The sequence below is a fragment of the Volvox carteri genome (genome assembly GCF_000143455.1).
Source record: "Volvox carteri f. nagariensis unplaced genomic scaffold VOLCAscaffold_34, whole genome shotgun sequence".
Lineage (NCBI taxonomy): Eukaryota > Viridiplantae > Chlorophyta > Chlorophyceae > Chlamydomonadales > Volvocaceae > Volvox > Volvox carteri.
The window spans coordinates 1428016-1446497 of NW_003307577.1; the positions used below are offsets into that span (position 1 = coordinate 1428016).

General features: G+C 56.5%; 3 protein-coding genes across 3 annotated transcripts in view; 2 read left to right on the forward strand and 1 right to left on the reverse strand.

The window, feature by feature from the left end:
- The window catches only part of VOLCADRAFT_93964 (uncharacterized protein), a gene marked incomplete at both ends in the record, with an annotated part of 7617 nt that extends 5594 nt beyond the window's left edge, over positions 1–2023 (reverse strand). Inside the window, 4 exons of the mRNA XM_002953188.1 lie at positions 118–208; positions 565–676; positions 1168–1354; positions 1848–2023. Coding sequence (XP_002953234.1) covers positions 118–208; positions 565–676; positions 1168–1354; positions 1848–2023 — 566 coding nt within the window. The remainder of the gene's footprint in view (positions 1–117; positions 209–564; positions 677–1167; positions 1355–1847) is intronic.
- Positions 2024–2693: 670 nt separating this feature from the next.
- On the forward strand, positions 2694–5346 carry VOLCADRAFT_93965 (uncharacterized protein; the record flags this gene model as incomplete). Its single annotated transcript, XM_002953123.1, has 3 exons — positions 2694–2737; positions 2981–3189; positions 3422–5346. 3 exons carry the CDS (start codon positions 2694–2696, stop codon positions 5344–5346), a joined length of 2178 nt encoding a protein of 725 aa, XP_002953169.1.
- A 5012-nt stretch (positions 5347–10358) lies between these two features.
- VOLCADRAFT_93966 (uncharacterized protein) lies at positions 10359–16070 on the forward strand (the record flags this gene model as incomplete). Its single annotated transcript, XM_002953124.1, has 4 exons — positions 10359–10403; positions 12582–12792; positions 13454–13482; positions 13941–16070. The coding sequence occupies 4 exons, from the start codon at positions 10359–10361 to the stop codon at positions 16068–16070; spliced, it is 2415 nt and encodes an 804-aa protein (XP_002953170.1).
- Positions 16071–18482: the final 2412 nt, after the last annotated feature.

Here is an 18482-nt window from a genome sequence, read left to right on the forward strand (position 1 = left end):
AGGAATACATTACGGCGACGCTAGCAACTTTGTTACTTAGGTTGGAATAAATTGAGACCCCCCCTAAATGAAAAAAAAATCACTGCTTCCCCCCCCACCCCACCAAAAAAAACACACTTTTGCGCCAGCGATCCCGGAGTGTGGATGACAAACTCCTGCGTGTCCTTGTCGTACTCTGCCGTAGTCTGCATCTCCACGGCGTTGTTACCTGCGATTCAATCCCCAAACCCCCCGTGGAATATTGAGCCCAGCATGTGGTGGGTTTCTTCCAGTTGAAAGGCTCAGGGCTTCCTAAGAGACATAGGGCCCCTTCGCCGCCCTCCACCGCAATCACCAAAAATCAGTATATACCCACCCCCCTCTCATACTTTGATGATCCTTTCCCTCCCCTCTCCCTTACCTCCATTTGCTTTTCCCTCCCTCCCTTTCCCCCCCTCCGTTCGTCGTCCTTTGCGTCATCATTCGGCAGTTTTGCCTCCTTTCATACCTTCCCCCCCCCTCGCACGTGACCCCCTCCTTCTCTTCCCCGTCTCAAGGGCCCCCCTCCCCCCCCGTGTCTCTTACCAAAGCCCAGCTCCGTGAGCGCGAAACAGCCCACCGCGTCCAGCTGGTCAATATCGCGAAGGAAGGCCCCGTGGTGGCGCTCGGTGCCCAACTTGAGCACGGTGCCGCCAAACTGAAAATCACCGTCATCATGATCATCATGTGTTGTTGTTGTTGGTGATGGTGGTGGTGTTGGTGGTGGAGAATAAGCACAGGCAAATATATACTTATGCAGAATACATTACACAAGTTGGAGGGCGGGGAAAGAAACACATGTACATACACACGCACACAGCGATCATATAGTAATCAGGAGCAGAAGAAATGATTGCTGGTAGAAGCCGGCGGAGAGGGTGCAGTGGGAGGGAATTCGAAAAGGTCGTCTCCTTGCGGGGTGTGTGGTGGTGGTAGCGGACTCTTCGTAGGACCCAGATGCAGGGGGTGCGTGAGGAGTGGGAGGGGTTAGGATGTCGGCGATGTAACTCTTGGGGGTCAGCAAAACCATAAAATCGACCACTATAAAACTGTAAGAAAAGCAGAATCTCTCTTAAAAACCGTAAAAACTTAAAAGTGTGATAAAGCTGAAAACCTAGATGGGGAACCTAAACCCAAATCGAAACCCACCAAGTTGAACTGCACTGTCATCTTAGTGCCCATGCTCGGGTCGCACAACGCCGCGACCTCGTGCGCGGCAAAGATGCGAAATGGGTTTGTGCGGAAATCCGTAACGCTGATGAACCCCGCGCGGCACACGCGCTTGAGCCGCTGCAGCGCCAGCTCGCGCTCGTCACGCAGGCTGATGTCGTACTGACTGCAGTACATGTTGTGAAGAGAACGGGGAACAAAGGGATGGGTCAGCGGGAGCGGCGTGGCTGGGTGTGTTTCGTAGTAGGCGTGTGGTATGATATGTGTGGGCGTGCACGCAGTGGGTATGCATGTGCGTGAGCTACCGGTGCATGCCATGCGCAGGAAAAGGGGGATGTTTACGCAAAGTCAGGGAAAAAAAGGGGAAAGGGTGGACTTAGGCTTGCTAACGAACAAAAGGCCGAATTGTAGAGCCTTTGACTGGCAAAGCTGTTTCCTGATGCCCTGGCCCAGTCGGTCGCATATAGCAACACCGATAACGTACAGATGGTCAAATCTCAAAAGCAGAGGTGAAAATTAAAAGCCGTGAAAACATTCCGTAACACGCTGACTAGACTCTTACGCAGGGCTGTCCTGCCAAGCACTCCTGAAACACGCGTCCTCACGATTAATTAAGCCTATGAAAGTTTTACAGAGAGCATCCGGGCAATGGAACTCACGGAACGTAGAGGTCGTCATTCATGAACTCCTTCATTGCCTGCCGGTGCTCATGGTTGTCATGATCTAAGATGCGTTGCAGCTCCTTCACGTCAAATGGATAACGGGATGCTGACGGCGGCTTTTCCACGCGAAAATGACCAGACACTACACGGAGGCGCCGAGTGGCATCGTCCATGGTTGGGTAAAGAAGCAGAAGTGCGAGAACAGTCCTTCACAACCAATAGAGCAAGGAGGATGGTGTTGGAATGTGTGCTGAAGAAAGAAACCCGCCTTTTTGACTACGCGGACTAACGGGCCAGTCGGTTACGTCTTAGCCACGTCAGCCCTAATTTTTCGGGATTGGATTCGCAATAACTGTCCCTTAAGAATTGGATATGCAGGAATGCCCAAAGAAACTTCATCCTTTTGTGCACAGAGGATACACCCACTCCATCTGGAGCTGGAGCTGCCCATCCGTGGTTTTCGGCTGAACCCCCGCGGGTGGACTTTCCTCTACTTGCCTTGGTGGCTTTGCCGAAAACCTTTGCTACCCTTTTGATTCCTAGACAATGGTAGACGATGAAGAGTGTGTTCGCAGTTCTTGTGTGAGTTCGGTACGACCGTTACATAAAGGACCCTTAAAGGACCCTTAAGGCAGTGAGACCGGTGTCAGCATGAGCTCTATCAAACTTAAGAGAAACATTCCTTTTGGTTATTGTGCATCAAAATTCCTTGCTATGTGTTGAAGCGCGGAGGCGATCCTCGAGTCCCCTCAGAGGTCGCCACGCTCGTGTTGAAATCAATTGTTTATACTCCTTTTTAGTTATGAGGCCTGTGTTGTTCCTAAGAGTAGCCCTGGTCAACCAATGCCGCGGACCTCGTCCAAGCACGTGAATGCGCAGCATGATTGGTGAGAGCTAGGTAATACGATCTAAAACCAAATATAAGCATTTCGACATCCGACGCACGAGCAATCTCCATGCACGTAGAAGGCACTTTTTGCACGTCCTGTACCGGTGGTCCACTCCTGGCGGCGTTTTTTCCTGATACGTCCACTATGACAACATCACAGGTTATGGTGCTGCGAGCACGCAGCTTCGGACGACTTTCAAGCAGCTCTTCGCTTGTTACAGCCTCTTTTGCCGCTGAACAGTACAAGTTGCTGCTCCCTGCGCCCAGCTGAGATGGACCTAAGATCCACCTGCGCAACAAACAATCCAAGCGGCGACGCTATTGCGGTGCGCGTCTGGCTCGGTGCCGGCGGCGCATCGTTGTTCAGGCTGCAGGTCCACACTCTCACCGGCAGCGCGATCCCCCTCGGCAGCGACGACGAACCAATTTTTGAACTCAACATAATGACAGGTACGTCTCAATACACTTGGCACTTGCTGCGCCATGCTGCTGAGCATCCGAAAGCGCTGCAAAAACGTTGCTTCCCATCAAACCTTGTCCGCCAACCAGGCACCCGCCACTTACTTTGGAATCTACGCATCGCTTTTCAACCCTGCTGCCCGCCTGCTACCGGACCTTTCTCGGGCCATTTGGGTCAAGCCTGCTGACTCTCGTACTTTCCCTCCGAAACCCCTTCTTCCAGGTGCTACGATCCGCCTCCACGGCATGGCCAACTACGGCGTGGCGTCCTATTGTGCCGCTCTCGGGCAAGCTCTGGACGCCCAGCACCAGCTGCTACAGCTACAGACTGGCGACACACAGCTACAGCTGCAACCGCTAGCACCGCATCAAAACCATCAGGGTCACCAACAGCAGCAGCAGCAGGCAGGCCGAGCCAGTCATTCAGGCGGCATCCAGACAGCATGCAGGAGTCTTCATCCTTGCGGCAGCAGCAGCTGCGGTATCGCGCCGGTCCCGCACCTCCGAGGGGCCCCCACTGTGGCCGGCAGCAGGGCGGACGCAGCAGCCGCCTCAAGCTCCGCACTGAGTATTGAGAGGGCGGCCAACCCAGTCTCCCGTGCCGTTGGTATCGCTGACGGGCGGGCTTGCAGCAACAGCTGCAGCTTGTTGTCCCGGGCGGCGGCGGCGGCGGCGGCGGGGACCTGCCAATGCCGTGGACTGGAAAGCGGCGCTGGCGGCAGCGGAGCAGCAGTAGCAGCAGGTACTGGCACAGGGTTCAGTGAGGCAGCGCCACGGTGCCATGTTAAGGACTGGCTTCAAGTCCTGCTGAGTACGGCGGATGACATGGATGGGGCCAGCGCGGGTGCGGCTGTACCCTGTGCATCTCGGTGCGACGACGATGACTGGACGACGCAGCCGGATGCCGTTGGCGGCCCAAATGCTGTCTGTAGCGGCTGTAGCTGCAAGAAGTCCTCAATCCGTCCCGCGGTTGTACGGGTCACTGCATGGCTGCGGCCCAGCCAGGGGAATGATATGGCGGCGGCGACGACGGTGGCGGAGGCGGCGGCGGTGGCTGAGGAGGGAAGCATGCGAAAGGCCGGGGTGGCAGCAGCCGTGGCGGCGGCGGCGGTGGTCGTGCCGGCACCGGTGCTTGCGATAGGGCCGTCGCAGGAACTGGAAGAGGTGGATGCGGTCGGCACGGCCATCGCTTCATGTGGTGGTGATGATGATGATGACATGGCTAACGACACGGATGCGGCCAGGCAGGCCTTGAATAACGGCCTGCACTGGGTGCCCGTCGGCGGTGGCGGCGCGACACGCCGTAACGCACACTTACTGGAGCTGCTCGGGTTGCCGCAGGAGGTGCGGTCCTTTCGGATGTCGGTTTCGGAGCTGGTGCCGGAGCCAGCAGAACCGTATGGACCCACGGGTCAGTACGAGGAACGAGGTTCGGTCCTGGGGCTTTTGGATAATGCCGTCGACGCGGCCGCACCTCACTGGCCGTGTGGGGGCCCCTCGCCATGTGGCTTTGAGTGCGACGGCTTCCTGTCGGCGTCGGCGCCGGTTGCGGAGATGATGACGGGCGCCGAGTCGTACAGCTTGGTGGACTGTGCTCCCGTCCCGGCGGATGCATCGGCGTCGTGGTCATTGCCAGTGATGGCGGCGGTGACGTCTTCCACCGCGGCCTGCGGGATGCCGCCGTCGCTGCGGCGGCCGGCGGCGACTGCGCAGCAGCATGAGCTGCAGATGCCGCTGCGGCACACTGCGGCAGTGGAGGTTCTGAACCTGCTGGGCAGCGCAGTGGATCCGCGAAAAGGTGCCGTACAGTGCACAGGCGGCTTTGGTTTGTCTTCATGTGTTGGCAGGCTGGACTGGCCGGCCGACTTTCCCCCTAAGGACCTGGGGGAGCTTGACAGGGACGGATCCCTGCCACAAAGCCAACTCAGCGCCGACCTGTTCGCTTTGATGTTCGACGGAGATGAAGGCGATGAAGAAAAGGTTGCGGTGCGCCTCCCGGGGTTGAAACTGTACGGCAGACGTGGAGCAATGCCGTACACGGTTGACGGCGGGGACGAGGAGGATAACCAGCGGTGGTTTCGTGGAGGGCAGGACGCGGTGCGGCCGCTGCTGTTGACCTCTTTAACTACGGGAGCTGTGTGGCTGTGAAGGGGGCCTTGAGGCCGGGATTCGCGGATTGGCTTGGCTAGCGGTAACCCTAAGTTTGCGAGCGATGGTAAGGGAGCAGTGTGGTGCGTCTAGCGTAGTTGTGGTGTGCTGCGGTTTGGGCCTATGGTGGTGCTGGTGCTGGTGGTGGTGCTGAAGCAAAATGGTGCTGCTGGTTTTGGTAGTGATAATGGTAATGGTGGTGCTGCTGCAGGTGGTAGTGGCATTACTATCTAAAAGTGGTGGACGAAATCCTGGAGGGAGAGTTTCTACCTTTTGAGTTGGAAAGGCGATTTTCATTTTGCGGATGAGGATCGTCCTCACCCTTGATTACTTATGATGCTGGTGGCAGTCCCATGCATGCCTGTCCCATGCATGCCTGTGCCTGCTTTGTGTCCCCTGAGGAGTGAGGAAATGTCTCGCCCCCCTTGGGAGCGATGACGCCTGAGGAGGGGGCCGCCACAAGGGGGTCCCGCGCCTTGCGTGGTGTGCTGTAAGCGCGCTGTTGGTTGCTGAGAGGCTTTATGTAGGTAGGAGGAAGGGAGGGAACTTGGCTATGGCGACACACGCTGGAGCGTCTGGAAATGCAGTGCGGAGATCGTGTGTTGTTATTAGGGATTTGGTGCGTTTGAATTAAGCTACGTGCATAGTGAGATTGGGTTGAGATTGAGGGTTATATATTGATGCGCTTCTGAAGAGGAAGGAGAACTACCACTTACCGTGGTCTGAAGATTTATCGTTTATTTTGATGTACTATTAGGATGTTGGTATTGCGGGTGCAGAAGCAGGTATGCGACATGCTTGGACAGGAGAGCCGTACGGCTCCTCATCGCGGTAACTCATACCGACGCGACTTGCAGAAGTCCCGTACCTGCCTTCAGGCTCGTTTTTATTACATATGTACATACAGAGGTAACCTTAATAATTGACGTGTTGGGAGATGAGTGACAAGGTGCGCTATTGAATTCTGTCGATTTTCTAATTCCCGCTGCCATTTATCTTTCCTTACATGATTCCACAAATGGTAACATAAATCTATAATTGTCACTCCAGTTTGATCCGCGTCACGTGATGTATATATATATGTATATATGTATGTATATATATATATATTTATATATTTATATATATAGAGAGAGCGTGTGTGTGTGTAGACAAGGGGGTGGGGATGCTTATCCTCCAGTTTTCCTGATTCACAGGACTGTCGAGGGCATGATTTTCTGCATGCAGTAGGCAAAACAGTGGCTCCAGTAGTAGGTAGGCGGCCGAAGTTGGGTTTGAACAGGGGTTCCCGGAGTTGAGACATGAAGGTAGCGCTACCTGGGGAGAAAGACGTAGGCGAAGAGGAGGAACCCGGAGCGGCACTGTGTATGACGGCTTTCGTCAGCACCTTGTTGGTTGCTAGGTTGGTGGTTATTTTAACTGCCAAGTTAACTGACTCGCTATTCAGTCGGTGGCTATTGATGGCTTGGTTTGTAGATGCAGCAGACGGTTTGAGGTTTAGTGTGTGTTTTGAGGGTGTACCGATGATGATGGTGCAGGAGCCCTTTTTCGGCCCCGTCTGGTGAAAAGTGGGCTGCAGGTTGCTGTGGAGGCAATCTCTGTTACTGCATCTCTTTGATGTGAATGCCGCTAACCTGTGCTACTGCTGATACTTGCTACTGCTGGTATTTATTTCGCTAATGCTGCGTTACGGCTGCGGCTGGCACTGCTGCAGGGGCGGTGCTGGACCCCAAATTGCATGGGCTTTGGCTTTCTGTTGTTCTTGTCGCCATGCTTCGTTTTTTTGCTGCTTTCTTACGACAGCCGCAATGGTGGCGGGCCGCGCCAGCTTGATTGCGTCGGTCTGGGAGCGGGTCAGGGAAACCTAGGTGAGGTGTGCACGGGTACGGCCCGGCAGCTGCTGCAGCGCGGCATTGCGTTTCCTCCAGTTCCGTCTCGGCTGGTTTCAACCTGTAATTGAGCGAGAGTGATTACTGGAGATGAAGATATAATATTTTACCTTCCTAGTTGCTTTTGCCGCGCGATGTTGTGTATGGTAGCCAGGTCGCGCTCTGACACCTCGATTTCCTTTGGGCCTTGTATCTCTGCCGCGCTGCGCAGCGGGGCAAGCGGCCCTGGGATGCAAATCTGTCGCCCCTTCCCTCCGGAAGCGCGACGAAAAGGTGTTTGATACTGCTGACGCACCCATCATATGTCATCATATTGGAATGGGCGCAGGTTTACGGGTCGAAGCCGGTGTCGCCCTTGTTCTCCATCGCGTAACTTGCAATAATGTAGGAAATGCATACTGTAGGGTGATGTGGATGTAACCGCTGGCCTGCGACGGTTGTACTTGTATTGGGCACAATATAACGTTCTGGACGGTTTCGGACCGTGCCGCTAGGCACTCGGGAACCCCCCACGGCAAAAGAGGGAGCAGGAGCAAAGCGGCTGCCGCGGTTGATATGTATCACCAGCGTAGTAGTCGCAGTGAGTGTACAAGCTGCCGTGTATGTGTGTATGTATGTATGTATGTTGTCTCTGATTAATCTCTGGCCTGAAGTTCAGCAAATGCATTCCAGCACTGGAAGGGCGGGTTTGTATATTAAGCGCGGTGTTAAGGGTAGTCGGGCTGCGTGGTCTGCATTCTGTTTCGGTGGCGGCTTATTACGCAGTTACTACGTTACTACTACCACTACGAAGATGACTGAGACACGGGGGTTGCTTGGGAGCTGACTGCGCTTGTCTTCATCCGCATCCACACGGCGTGGCAGGATGGTGTTTTTGGGGTGGCCAAGTGCAGGCCGGCGAGCGAGATGAGTAGGTTTGGGGGAGGGAGGGTGTGGGTGAGGTAGTACCCGACTTCCTGGCTCCCGTGGGTTGGCCCCCTTGGCTGTCTTGCATTGGACAACCGCCGTACAGCTGTGGCTGCTTCTGTCGGGGCTCAATGCGCCCTGCCTTGCTGGTCTCTTCGGCGACCTGCGCACCCCCCACGCACCCACACCAGCATGACGACCGCCCCACCAGTCCCAGGGCTACTTGGTGCGGCAGGAGCTGGCGAAGTTTGTTTTTTTGCTGCATCTTCACACCCATTTCTTAATCCTTGGGTTGTAAGAAGCCTATGAAGATTGCCTTTTTCTTATTCACGGAAGGATTTCGGGAAGATTTGTCCAACAATAGGCTGGCTGACAACGATCGCGAATGTGCTTAAAAACCATGCTAAGGCTATTATAGTTATGACTATCCGCCTGGAAGCATGTTGTAATATTTTTGTACGATTCAAACGTGACGTTTGAATGGACGCATGCACGTCCTTTCCTCGGGCATTCCTGCTGGGCGTGCTCCAATCTATTTGGCGCTGCAGCCGGCGCTGCTGTTTTTTTTGGGTATGTGGAGTACTTATATGCTTATGTGCTTTTGCTGTCCTAGCTTCGACGGCTTGTCCTGGTAGAAAGTACTGCAAGTCTGCTCTTGGAGGCTGGATGACTTCGGGTTTTAACCCCCATGTTTGTCTGACGGACCTGGTCATTCAACAGCCTGAATGTACGTACAACGCTCGGCTTCCTCCTTCCGGGCCTTGCTTAGACTTGCGTCGCCAAAGCAAAGCAACAGCAGAAGCTTTGTAGAAGCTGTTAGTGCGCAGGCCGAGCAACCTGAGGCCGTCGTACAGTCGTATACAGTAGCGAGAAGTTTGTGCACGTAGGTATGTCCGGAGATGAATCTGGCAGGGAAATTTGGTTTGGTTGCAGGAGTATGCGCCCGCAGGTATATGCCGTCCTTGTGGTGGGTATCGTCGTCGGCGCTGTTCTGATCCTGCACTGTACTATGCGACGAAGTAGAGATTGAAACTGTCCGATGGCAACCCGTTCCTTGCCGCCACCGCTTGGCCGACGTGCATGTGTAGGGCCGTTCGAGGGGCGTTGTAAAACTCTCTTGCCTTGCGTGCCACGAAGGCCACACGTGAATGGAGGTCATCGCACGCTTCCATTCCATACGCCTCCATGCGTCCTCTTGCACAGCTTCAGTTACAATGTTGTAGCGCTCCAAAAGGGTGGCCGGGCCTGTAAAGTAGCACTGAAGCGAAAATGGTAGAGAGCGTGCTGAGATATTTCTGGTCTCTGCTGCACGAGGCCGAGCCTTAGAGTGCCTGAGACCGGCACTAACGTTACGAAGGAAAGGCCTCACGTCTGGGGTGCTGCACCCCCTGACACAACAACACTTGTTCGCTGCTGAAATCACCACCACCACTGCACGCGTCATTGGTTGGTTGGTTGGTTGGCGTGCACAATACCGGTAACATGCGTTGTCTCCGACGCCAAACATAAAATGCCCCTTGCGTGCCTTTGTGACTACACACATACGTACGTACATGCGGTTCGCTACCAGTATGTCGCAAGGCTGACAACTTCCACCCGCGCGAGCGAGGGCCGTCCGTAACCGCCCGCCCGGGGGTCCCCCGTATGTTGCACGGACCCCAACACAGGCTCTTCCGTCGCCTAACAAGGGTCACCCCGGCCGTGGCGAGCAGCCATGACTGGGGTAAACCAGGTCCACGTACAGCGCACCGCAGATATTTCCTCGTGCTAAACGTTCTCTCGCTGTGTGCATATCGGACGTGTGTACGCATGGGCACACATGGGCCAGGCGCCGGAGCACGGTGCACAAAGACTGATACCGCACTTGGGGTATGAACCTGGCTAGACTTGATACTCCGTCTGATACTCTACAAATGGCCGAAGAGTTCTTGTGCAGGCACCAAGGCCGGGTGCTGTACCCGGGAGGGAGAGGTACATATGTATTGAGAGTGTCAGCGGTTGGGATATCCGTGGGGTCGTTGAGGTGCGGAGGCGTCTCGGTTGTGCTGCTCCCATGCGCTGCTCAAGGATAGGGGCGGCCAGAGCGAAAGGTCAGCGCATGCGGAACCTTTACTAGATACCTCCTGACTCGCCGCCTTAGATGCGCCCTCATGGCATCAATCAGTGCAAGCGGAAGGGCTACTGCATATCGTGGCGGTGGCCATGGCGCCGCCCAAGATGTCAGCTCGGGACTGCACAGAGAGTCTGGCCACCACAGACAAGGTCCGAATTTTGGCGTAACGCGTCGTTTAGAGGCCCTTGGCATTATCGTAAAGGACATCTTCCCCTGCTCAGATGGATTCGCGACGTGTAGTGTTCGCCAAGTTAACCCAACTGGCTGCCGTCGGTGTCTGTCACAGCTCTATCCCAGCAGTCAAAAGCACAGTCCTAAACTTCATCCACCAGAAATGAGACCTGTTGTCGTTCCACACAGCCAGCCAGCCAGCCTAAATCACTACAGGACAAACAGACCCGCTGGCCGCACTGCAACCACGCTGGTGACTTGGCCGTAAACGGCCTTAACATCTACGGCTATGGCAGCACCGCGACTGCTCCGAGCACCGACAAACCTCCCACAACGACCACCCTCGGGCTCTTGGAGGGCTGCTGAATCCTCCGGCATCCCAATACCCTCAGCTGCCGTACCGCCTCTGTTGGGGACCACTCCTTCCAGAGGGGGCCCATTGGCCCCCGACGGCGACGGAAGCCGGCCACGGCCATGCAGCTGTCTACGACGACCAGGAGGGTTCGGCCCGCGGGCGGGGCCCTGGGCCCCTTGGTCAGCAGCTGCCGTATCTCCCAGAGCTTCAGGAGGAGCTGCATGGGCCTTTTCGTTGTCTGTTATAAATGCAGCTCCCTTGTCGCAGCTATCGCCTGAAGCTGTTTCCTTGGGCACGGAGCCCGGTGGAAGCCTCTCCTCGCGATTTTTAATTTCTTCTCTTGGCTGAGGTTCTTCCGAGCGGGCTGGAAACGGCCATCTGGTCCAGGCAGTGGAACATTAAGTACGTGGCCCTTATGACGTGCTAAAGGGACCGACTGTTCTCCATCACCAGCAAGCTCGGCAGCTCTACGTATTTTGCGGCGAGCTTGATCCTTCCAACACCGGTCGAGTTTCTCTGCGAATGTGCTGAATTTGGTATTGATCTATGTGTCGTAATACATTGTTGCGGATTATTCAGAAGGTCTGATTACTTAAACGCGCAGAGCCGGCATGGCACGGCATGCAAATTATGGGGCATTGGGGTTGGAAGGGTTGGACCTGGGGGCGAGGGATCACTAATTATGCTATTAGGCTGAAGCAGCGTTGCAAAGGGTCTTAGGCTCAATTTTTAGGTCGGTCCTAGAGCTGTATTTATGGGGGAGCATTTGCACCTTCCCAGCTGCAGGACGGGTGGGACCATGTCATTAAACTTTCAGCTAGACCAACCGCCCTTGGCTGTACGGAAACTCGAAGAATGACACATGCGCGTACCATAAGTTCCAGATGGGCAAACTAGTATAAGAGGATTCTGCAATCGTATATAAAGGCTCGGAGTCCCATTCTCCCATACTTTTGAACCAGGCCAGCGAAGACCCAATGCAGTGCGGCGCACCCGTAAAGGTTTTATTCATCAAAACAAAAATTATAAAATGCATAATGCGTGGAGCTCTCAGATGCAGGACCGTTTTGGCCTGGCATTATTTAGCCTTTCGTACATGTTCCCGTCTCCTTCATGCTGAGCAAAGGGCACATCAGGCCAATCCGCAGTTTGCCTGAAGTTATTCCGGAAATTACACAGCAGAGTTTTCTGTGTACTGCTGTTTACACGTGATCACAGTACATGACTGGGACAAAGTTGTTGGGAATTCTTGGGGATTCATGCGCACAGCATAAACACACCAATCTGTTATAATATAATATTATATTTAATAGGTTGTTCAATTGTTAAGGTACAATCCTAGCAGTATTCCGGCTTCGACGTACGCCTGCGCGATGATAAGAAGGTGCGCGTGTGCTCGTCTTTGCGCATGCTCCAAAGTGCCTTACAGATGAATAATTTGTTCCATGAGAGCTTCCTGAGAGGTAGGGCCTCGCGAGAGTGGCTGTAGACACGAGCTGCAGGTGCTAATAATACCCTATGAATTGCTCTTCAATTGTTCTCACATAGCTCCAAGAATGTCATTTGTCCCATATATTCCTTATCAGATTGGTCTGTCACTATAATTGAAAATCAACCGAGCACCAAGGCCGTAACAATCCACTTGGACTCGCTTGTTCCCATGGTGTTCTAATAGCTTTGAATTTGCAATGACAGAGAAGCGGTATGCTAAGCATCGCGCAACATTGCCATAGTCATGTTTGGGTGTACTTCAACGGCTGCCCGTCCGCGTCCCACACCGCCTGTCCTCTGATTTCAACAGGCCTTAAAAGTGGTCTTCGTATCTGCGATCACGACAAACCTGCTTCGCTCTGTGCCATTTGTCCATACGGGTCAGCGGCCGCGCGTGAACCCTGCTGGTAATTCACAACCTTGCAAAATATCGGTGGACCTAAACCAAATGGCGATGCATGCTTCCTTCGCCGGAATTGGCGATAAATCTTTAGCTTTATCGGTGGAAACGTCCGGCTGCGGTGAGCAGGGCCATGTTGGGATCCCAACGGACAAAATCAGCGTTGGCCGCCGGCATCATCAAGACAGTTGCACGAGCATTGCTACCAGCAGCGCAGGCATACGCTGCCTGCCTAGCAGCACGCAATCCGACACCTGTGAAGGTAACCCTTTTTCCTTCGTATCAGATGCTTCCACTTCACGCCACTCCAGCGGCAATTGCGGCCTGGGCCAACATTTTCCACCCAGCTTCAACAGCGCGTCCAGTCTGGCCAGCACCACAGTCTGCAGCGGACATACTGCCAAACTTCCACAGTGCCAGCGTCCCCACATACCCCAACCCCCGCAAATCCCGCCCCGCCTCCACACCCGCCTCCTACTTACAACCCCCTGCGGGCCTTCCTTACAATGCCGGGGCTCCCATCCTCATCCATTGCACCACCAGCAGCAACCGCAACCGCAACCGCAATCGCAATTGCAGCAACAACGACAGCTCTTACAAGCGAGCGAGCGTATTCGCGAACGCAGTGGTGGCGGCGGCGCCCGCACCGGTGGTGGCGCTGCTGCTGCTGATAATGGTGATGATGATGATGGTGGTGGTGGGGACGCGGACAGCGGTAGCGCTGCTCACCCAGGGGCCGTCCTCGGGGCTCGCTCCTGCCCCCGCTCCTGCGCCTCCCGCAGCGAACCTACATCAGGAGACGGGCTCCACGGTGAGCTGGAGCCCTGGATGCACCTCCTAGGGGAAGAGGAAGGGGAAGAAGGGGTGTCGCAGTTGGAGGTCCCGCCAGTGGCAGTGGCAGTCGCAGCGGCAGTGACAGCGGCGATGGACGCACCTCCTCACTGCTGCTGTGACGGCGCTGTCGCCGCCACTGCCGCCGCCGCCGCCGCCGCGCCCCCCGCCACCGTGGCAGCTGAAGCCTTTAGCGCTGGGGCAGCCGCCGCGAAGGCGTTTGTCTCCGGTGGCAGCGACTGCGCACCTCTGAAGCCGGTGCCGCAGCACCTTGGACGGGGCGAGGAGAACGGGCGCAGCAGCAGCAGCAGCAGCAGCCGCCCGGCAGTAGCACGAGCTGGCGCCACCGCCGCCGTCGGAGGCACTGCAGGTAGCGGCTGCATTGGGAAAGGGGACAGTGCCACCGCCGTCTGCGAGGTTGCGCTGTGGACGACACAGCAGGAGCCTTTGCCTTTAAGTACCATTACAGGCGCCGCTTTCCCGCCGCCGCCGGCTGCGCCGCCGCTGACTTACATCGCCAACGCTTCTCCGTTGCCAGCAGTAGCACCAGCACCAGCAGTAGCAGCAGCGCAACAGCCAGCGGCGCCTGTATGCGCGGCGGTTGGTTCCCGGGGCTTCAAGGGAAGGTCTACAATTTTTACCGCAGCCGCTGGCCCATGCGGGCTCACGTCAACAGTAACAGAGACCTTGCGGGGGCTGGGACTCGAACTGGAGATGGCAACGGGCTTGGACATAGGTGGTGTCGCCAGCGGCACCGCCGCCGCTGCCGTCGTCACCGCTGTTGCAATTACTCACCTGACCGGCGACGACGCCATCGGCGACGACAGTATCACCGAATCAGCCACGACGACCGACCAGGCGAGGCGACTGCTGTTCGAGGGCGGCGATATTTGTCGGTCATCCGAAGATCCGGCTCAGATCCAGATCCAGATCCTGAACCTGCCCTGTGATGCCTCGCTAGGTCCTTTCCTTCCCAAGAAAGCTGCCAGTGGCCTACTACCGGGTGTCGTACCAGTGACCACAGGCGGGGTTCCAAGGGCTGAGGACGCCACCACCATCACCACCACCATCCCCACCACCATCCCCACCACCATCCCCACCACCATCCCCACCACCATCCCCACCACCACCACCACCACCCCCACCCCCATCCCCACCATCACCATCACCACCAGCAGTAGGGGTGTCAGGGACAGCGGAGACGAAGCTGCTGTTGCTGCCCCCGCAGCGGTGGATACTGCTACAGCTCCGGCCATCGACGTCGCAACCGTCGGCGCACCCGCAGATGAGGGGGCAGCGGCGCCAGCGGTAGACGGCGCAGATGCGACAGTAAATACTTTATCGGCAATTCGGGAGGTGGACACGACGGGCATTGCGGCCGTTACCGGGGGCCAAGTCGAAGGCCAGGTGGCGGCGGCGCGAATGTCGGCGGTGGCAGCGCCGCCGCCAGATTCGGCCTCGGTGTTTGGGTACCGGTTTGTTGGCCGCGGCCGCATGCGGGGCGGTCGACCACAGCGGCGTGTCTGTAACCCGGGATACGACCCGGAGACCCCTCGGAGGCTCGCGGGACCCGCTGCTGCCGGGGCGGCCGCGGGCCGCGGTGGCGGCGGCGGTGATGCTGGTGCCCGCCGCCGCGGCTTCGGCGCTCTGCTGGCCAGCGCGGGTATCACCACTTGGTCCCCGGGTCGCTTCCGGAAGGTAGTACGACAAGGCAGTGGGGATGTACGGGGCCGCGGCGGCAGCAGTACCGTACTTGGCCACGGGGCCTTGCCAACCGGGGCCGGCGGGCGGGGGAGGGCGCTGCGAGGCGCCATCACGGAATCAGGATACGGCGAGTACGGCTTAACTGGTCATGCTGACGTCGACGTCGACCGAAACAGCTTCAGTCTGTTGACGTCAACCGGATTTTCCAGTTTTAAAGCCCCCAGCTGCGTCTTCTCTCTACACCGCATGACAGTGCTAGTGGCCGCCGCGGCGGCGGCGGCGGCGGCGCGGCGAGAGGGCTCCGAGACGTGGACGCTGCCGCTGCCGTCTAGCATGCCAGACGTGAGTACGGCGGACGGCGATTGGGACAGTTTGTGGGCACCGGATGGCGACGAGGATGGGGAGCAGCAGCAGCAGCAACACACATTTTCGGAGCTGTCCTTCCCTAGCCGACAGCCGTCCAGGCGGAGGCGCCGCCAGCAGCCGCCGCAGCGGTGTCAGCAACAGCCCTCCCGCCAGCAGCAACGAGGCATGCGTGTGCCCTCCATCACCCGGACGGGGGGCCCACTGCTGGATCTACCGGACGGCTGGGAGGCGGCTATGGCGGCTATGGGAGAGACATCGACCCATGGGTCGCTGGGGCCATCAGAATCAGGAAGGCAAGCGGGGGACAATACGGCGATGGCCGCCGAGCCGCAGCAGCGGCGGTGGCGGCTGGGCGGCGGCGGCGGCGGCGGCGGCAGACCGACCGACTCGCGGGCCACTGCTGCCGTCGGCGCCGGCGCGCCCAGAGCGTGGTGGCGGCAGCTGCAGGCCGGCTTGGTCGGCTTGGGAAGAAGCCTCGTGCACTGCTACTGCTCCTAGGCGCTGCCACCGGGCACCACATACCTTCAGGAAGGCAGGCGGAGCCTCCGCAGCTCGCAGCCGGCGGACTGCCCGGGGCCGGCAGGACTAGACCGCCAAGTGGACGGAGTGGCACAGGGCAGGTCGTAGGGTGTAGGTTAATGTGCGGTACGGCGGACAGTCTGTACGGAGAGGGGCCCCCCGAGAGGCGGCCCCTCGTCGCTCGGGAGTGTGGGTCTGCCGTTGGAGAGTGTGTTGATGTACGGTTGTTGGACTATAGTTCGCAGTTCCCGGCGGTCCCCCTGTCAAAGGGCATTATTTGCTGTTGAGCTTTATCTATCTATCCATGTATCTATCTGTCCATGTATCTATCTATCTATCCATCGAGGCAGACTGGCAGGCAAGCGGGAACATTGAATTTACTGTATCAGACACACACGCGATTAGAACATACGCGCTAGCAAGCTGCGTTATCGGTTACTGTCGACATGAATACCTCCTGCGGCAAGGATGCGTGCCTTTCTTCCGTCCTCCTTTTCGGCGGGATCTCGGCCCATCTAGAGAAAGGATTGTCAACTAATACACTACCGGTTGGTTGCTTAATCTATTTTTTTTCGGAGTGATGCTAGGGGCGTTTATGTGCTGCTCAGGCTGGGCCGGCTGCGGTCAACGTAATTCCGCGCCGGAATTTTATTCTTTTGAATTTTGGATCTGGAACCCAATCGTCACGTCCGTGCAGCCGTACCGGACTGCTTTACCGAATAGCGGTACGAGCGGATTGCGGATGGCTGGTTGCTGCCCGCGCGGTTTATCTGTGTGCGATAAACAGATAATAAACAGATACACACACATACATACATGGTGTGTGTATATGTGTGTATGTGTGTGTGGGCGTGTCTTAATGATCTTCGGAGCTGCGATGAGGGAATTGCCGATGGCGGTACACGAGCTCGCTTAGCACCGAAGAGTGTGTATCTGTTACATATCGATCCGGGCCTGACACTGGCCAGGGGCACCTAACCGTATACCCCAACGGGAACGACCGCTGAAGCACTCTCCATGATTGGAGGGGCGCTAGGTCGGTCGTCAGAGTCCTATCCGTTCTCTCTTATCAACAACAACAAGGCGCCGTCACCTGTTCAAATCCTCTAGCCAGCTACATACACACCAGCTCAGACGCCAAGCAACCTCCGTTCCACCGAAAGCGCATGCTCTACAGCTGCGCGATCTACCAATGGCTGCACTCCACCCACACCGGTGCGCCAATAGCGCCACCCCAATCCTTGCGAATTCTGTCCCCGCCCGGTTTCATTTTCTAACTATCATCTGTCGTACAGTCTGGTCTAGGCTCCATGCAGGGCTAATCCTACCACTGCCCCTGCGTTGGCGCAAACCTGTGTGTGTATGTGTATGTATATGTATGTCCACCGCTGGCATTTTTAGTGCGTCTTTGGGGCCAGCTGGTTGTGTCTACAACGTTTTTTTGCGATTCGAAGTTAAGGCGTTCAAGAGTCCTCCAATAAATATCGTATCAGTCCAAAATTGGCAACGACCCCCCTCGCAACCCTAATAACCGTATTTGAGACGTACGGCCGCGCCTTGGTGGTGGTGGTGGTGATGGCGATGGAGCTCAGTCACAATAAACCTTTCCCAGCGCGCTCTCCGCTGTGCGCCGCTGTGATGCCTCTGGAACGTTTCGAAAAACTGAAAATTTTGTTTTTGTCTTTGCTTTGTTCCTGTACCAATACAAAATGGTAGACGCAATAGGCGTCGTATTATGTCACCAACCGGCCAACCAGTCGGGAAGTGCACGGGGCGTGTGTGTATGTGCAGATTTGCCCGAAAACGGCGGTGAAAACTTTGTTATGTTGGTTGGGTTTTCATCATGGAGGTGCTTTCCAATGGAGGACTTCAGAAGCTCGCGATGTGTGGTGGTGGTCCTAGATGTAGCCTGCAATGTGGGCCCTTGCAGCCGGTCCGTCCACACGTCGTGGCAGCTAGCTTCGCCTCGATTCGCGAACCCCGATGGAGGCCCACCATCTAACTCTTCTGTCCGTCCTGGTCCGTGGGATCTTAGAAAAAGCCAGATGATCCTGGCTCCAGGCTCGCTCGGGCGATTTCCACTTCCTGGGTGTTTCGGAGCTGATGCTCCGCGTGAGAGGGGCTTTGGGGGCAGGTCGGTTGTTTTTTCGGTTTTGGAAAAAATGAACATCCGTCTGTCCATCCGTATATTAATGTCGTACACATACATGTGTGTGTCGAGTGGTGTAGCTTCGTGAGTTACCGTATTGTGAGTTACCGTACCGTGCCGTATCGTATCGTATCGTATCGTTGTGGGTCTTCGCCAGCATATGTACGGCGATGTACGGCGATGTCCCTTCTGCATGTCGCGCACAGTTGCCCTAGCCGGGCAGGAGGAGGTGTGTGTGTGTG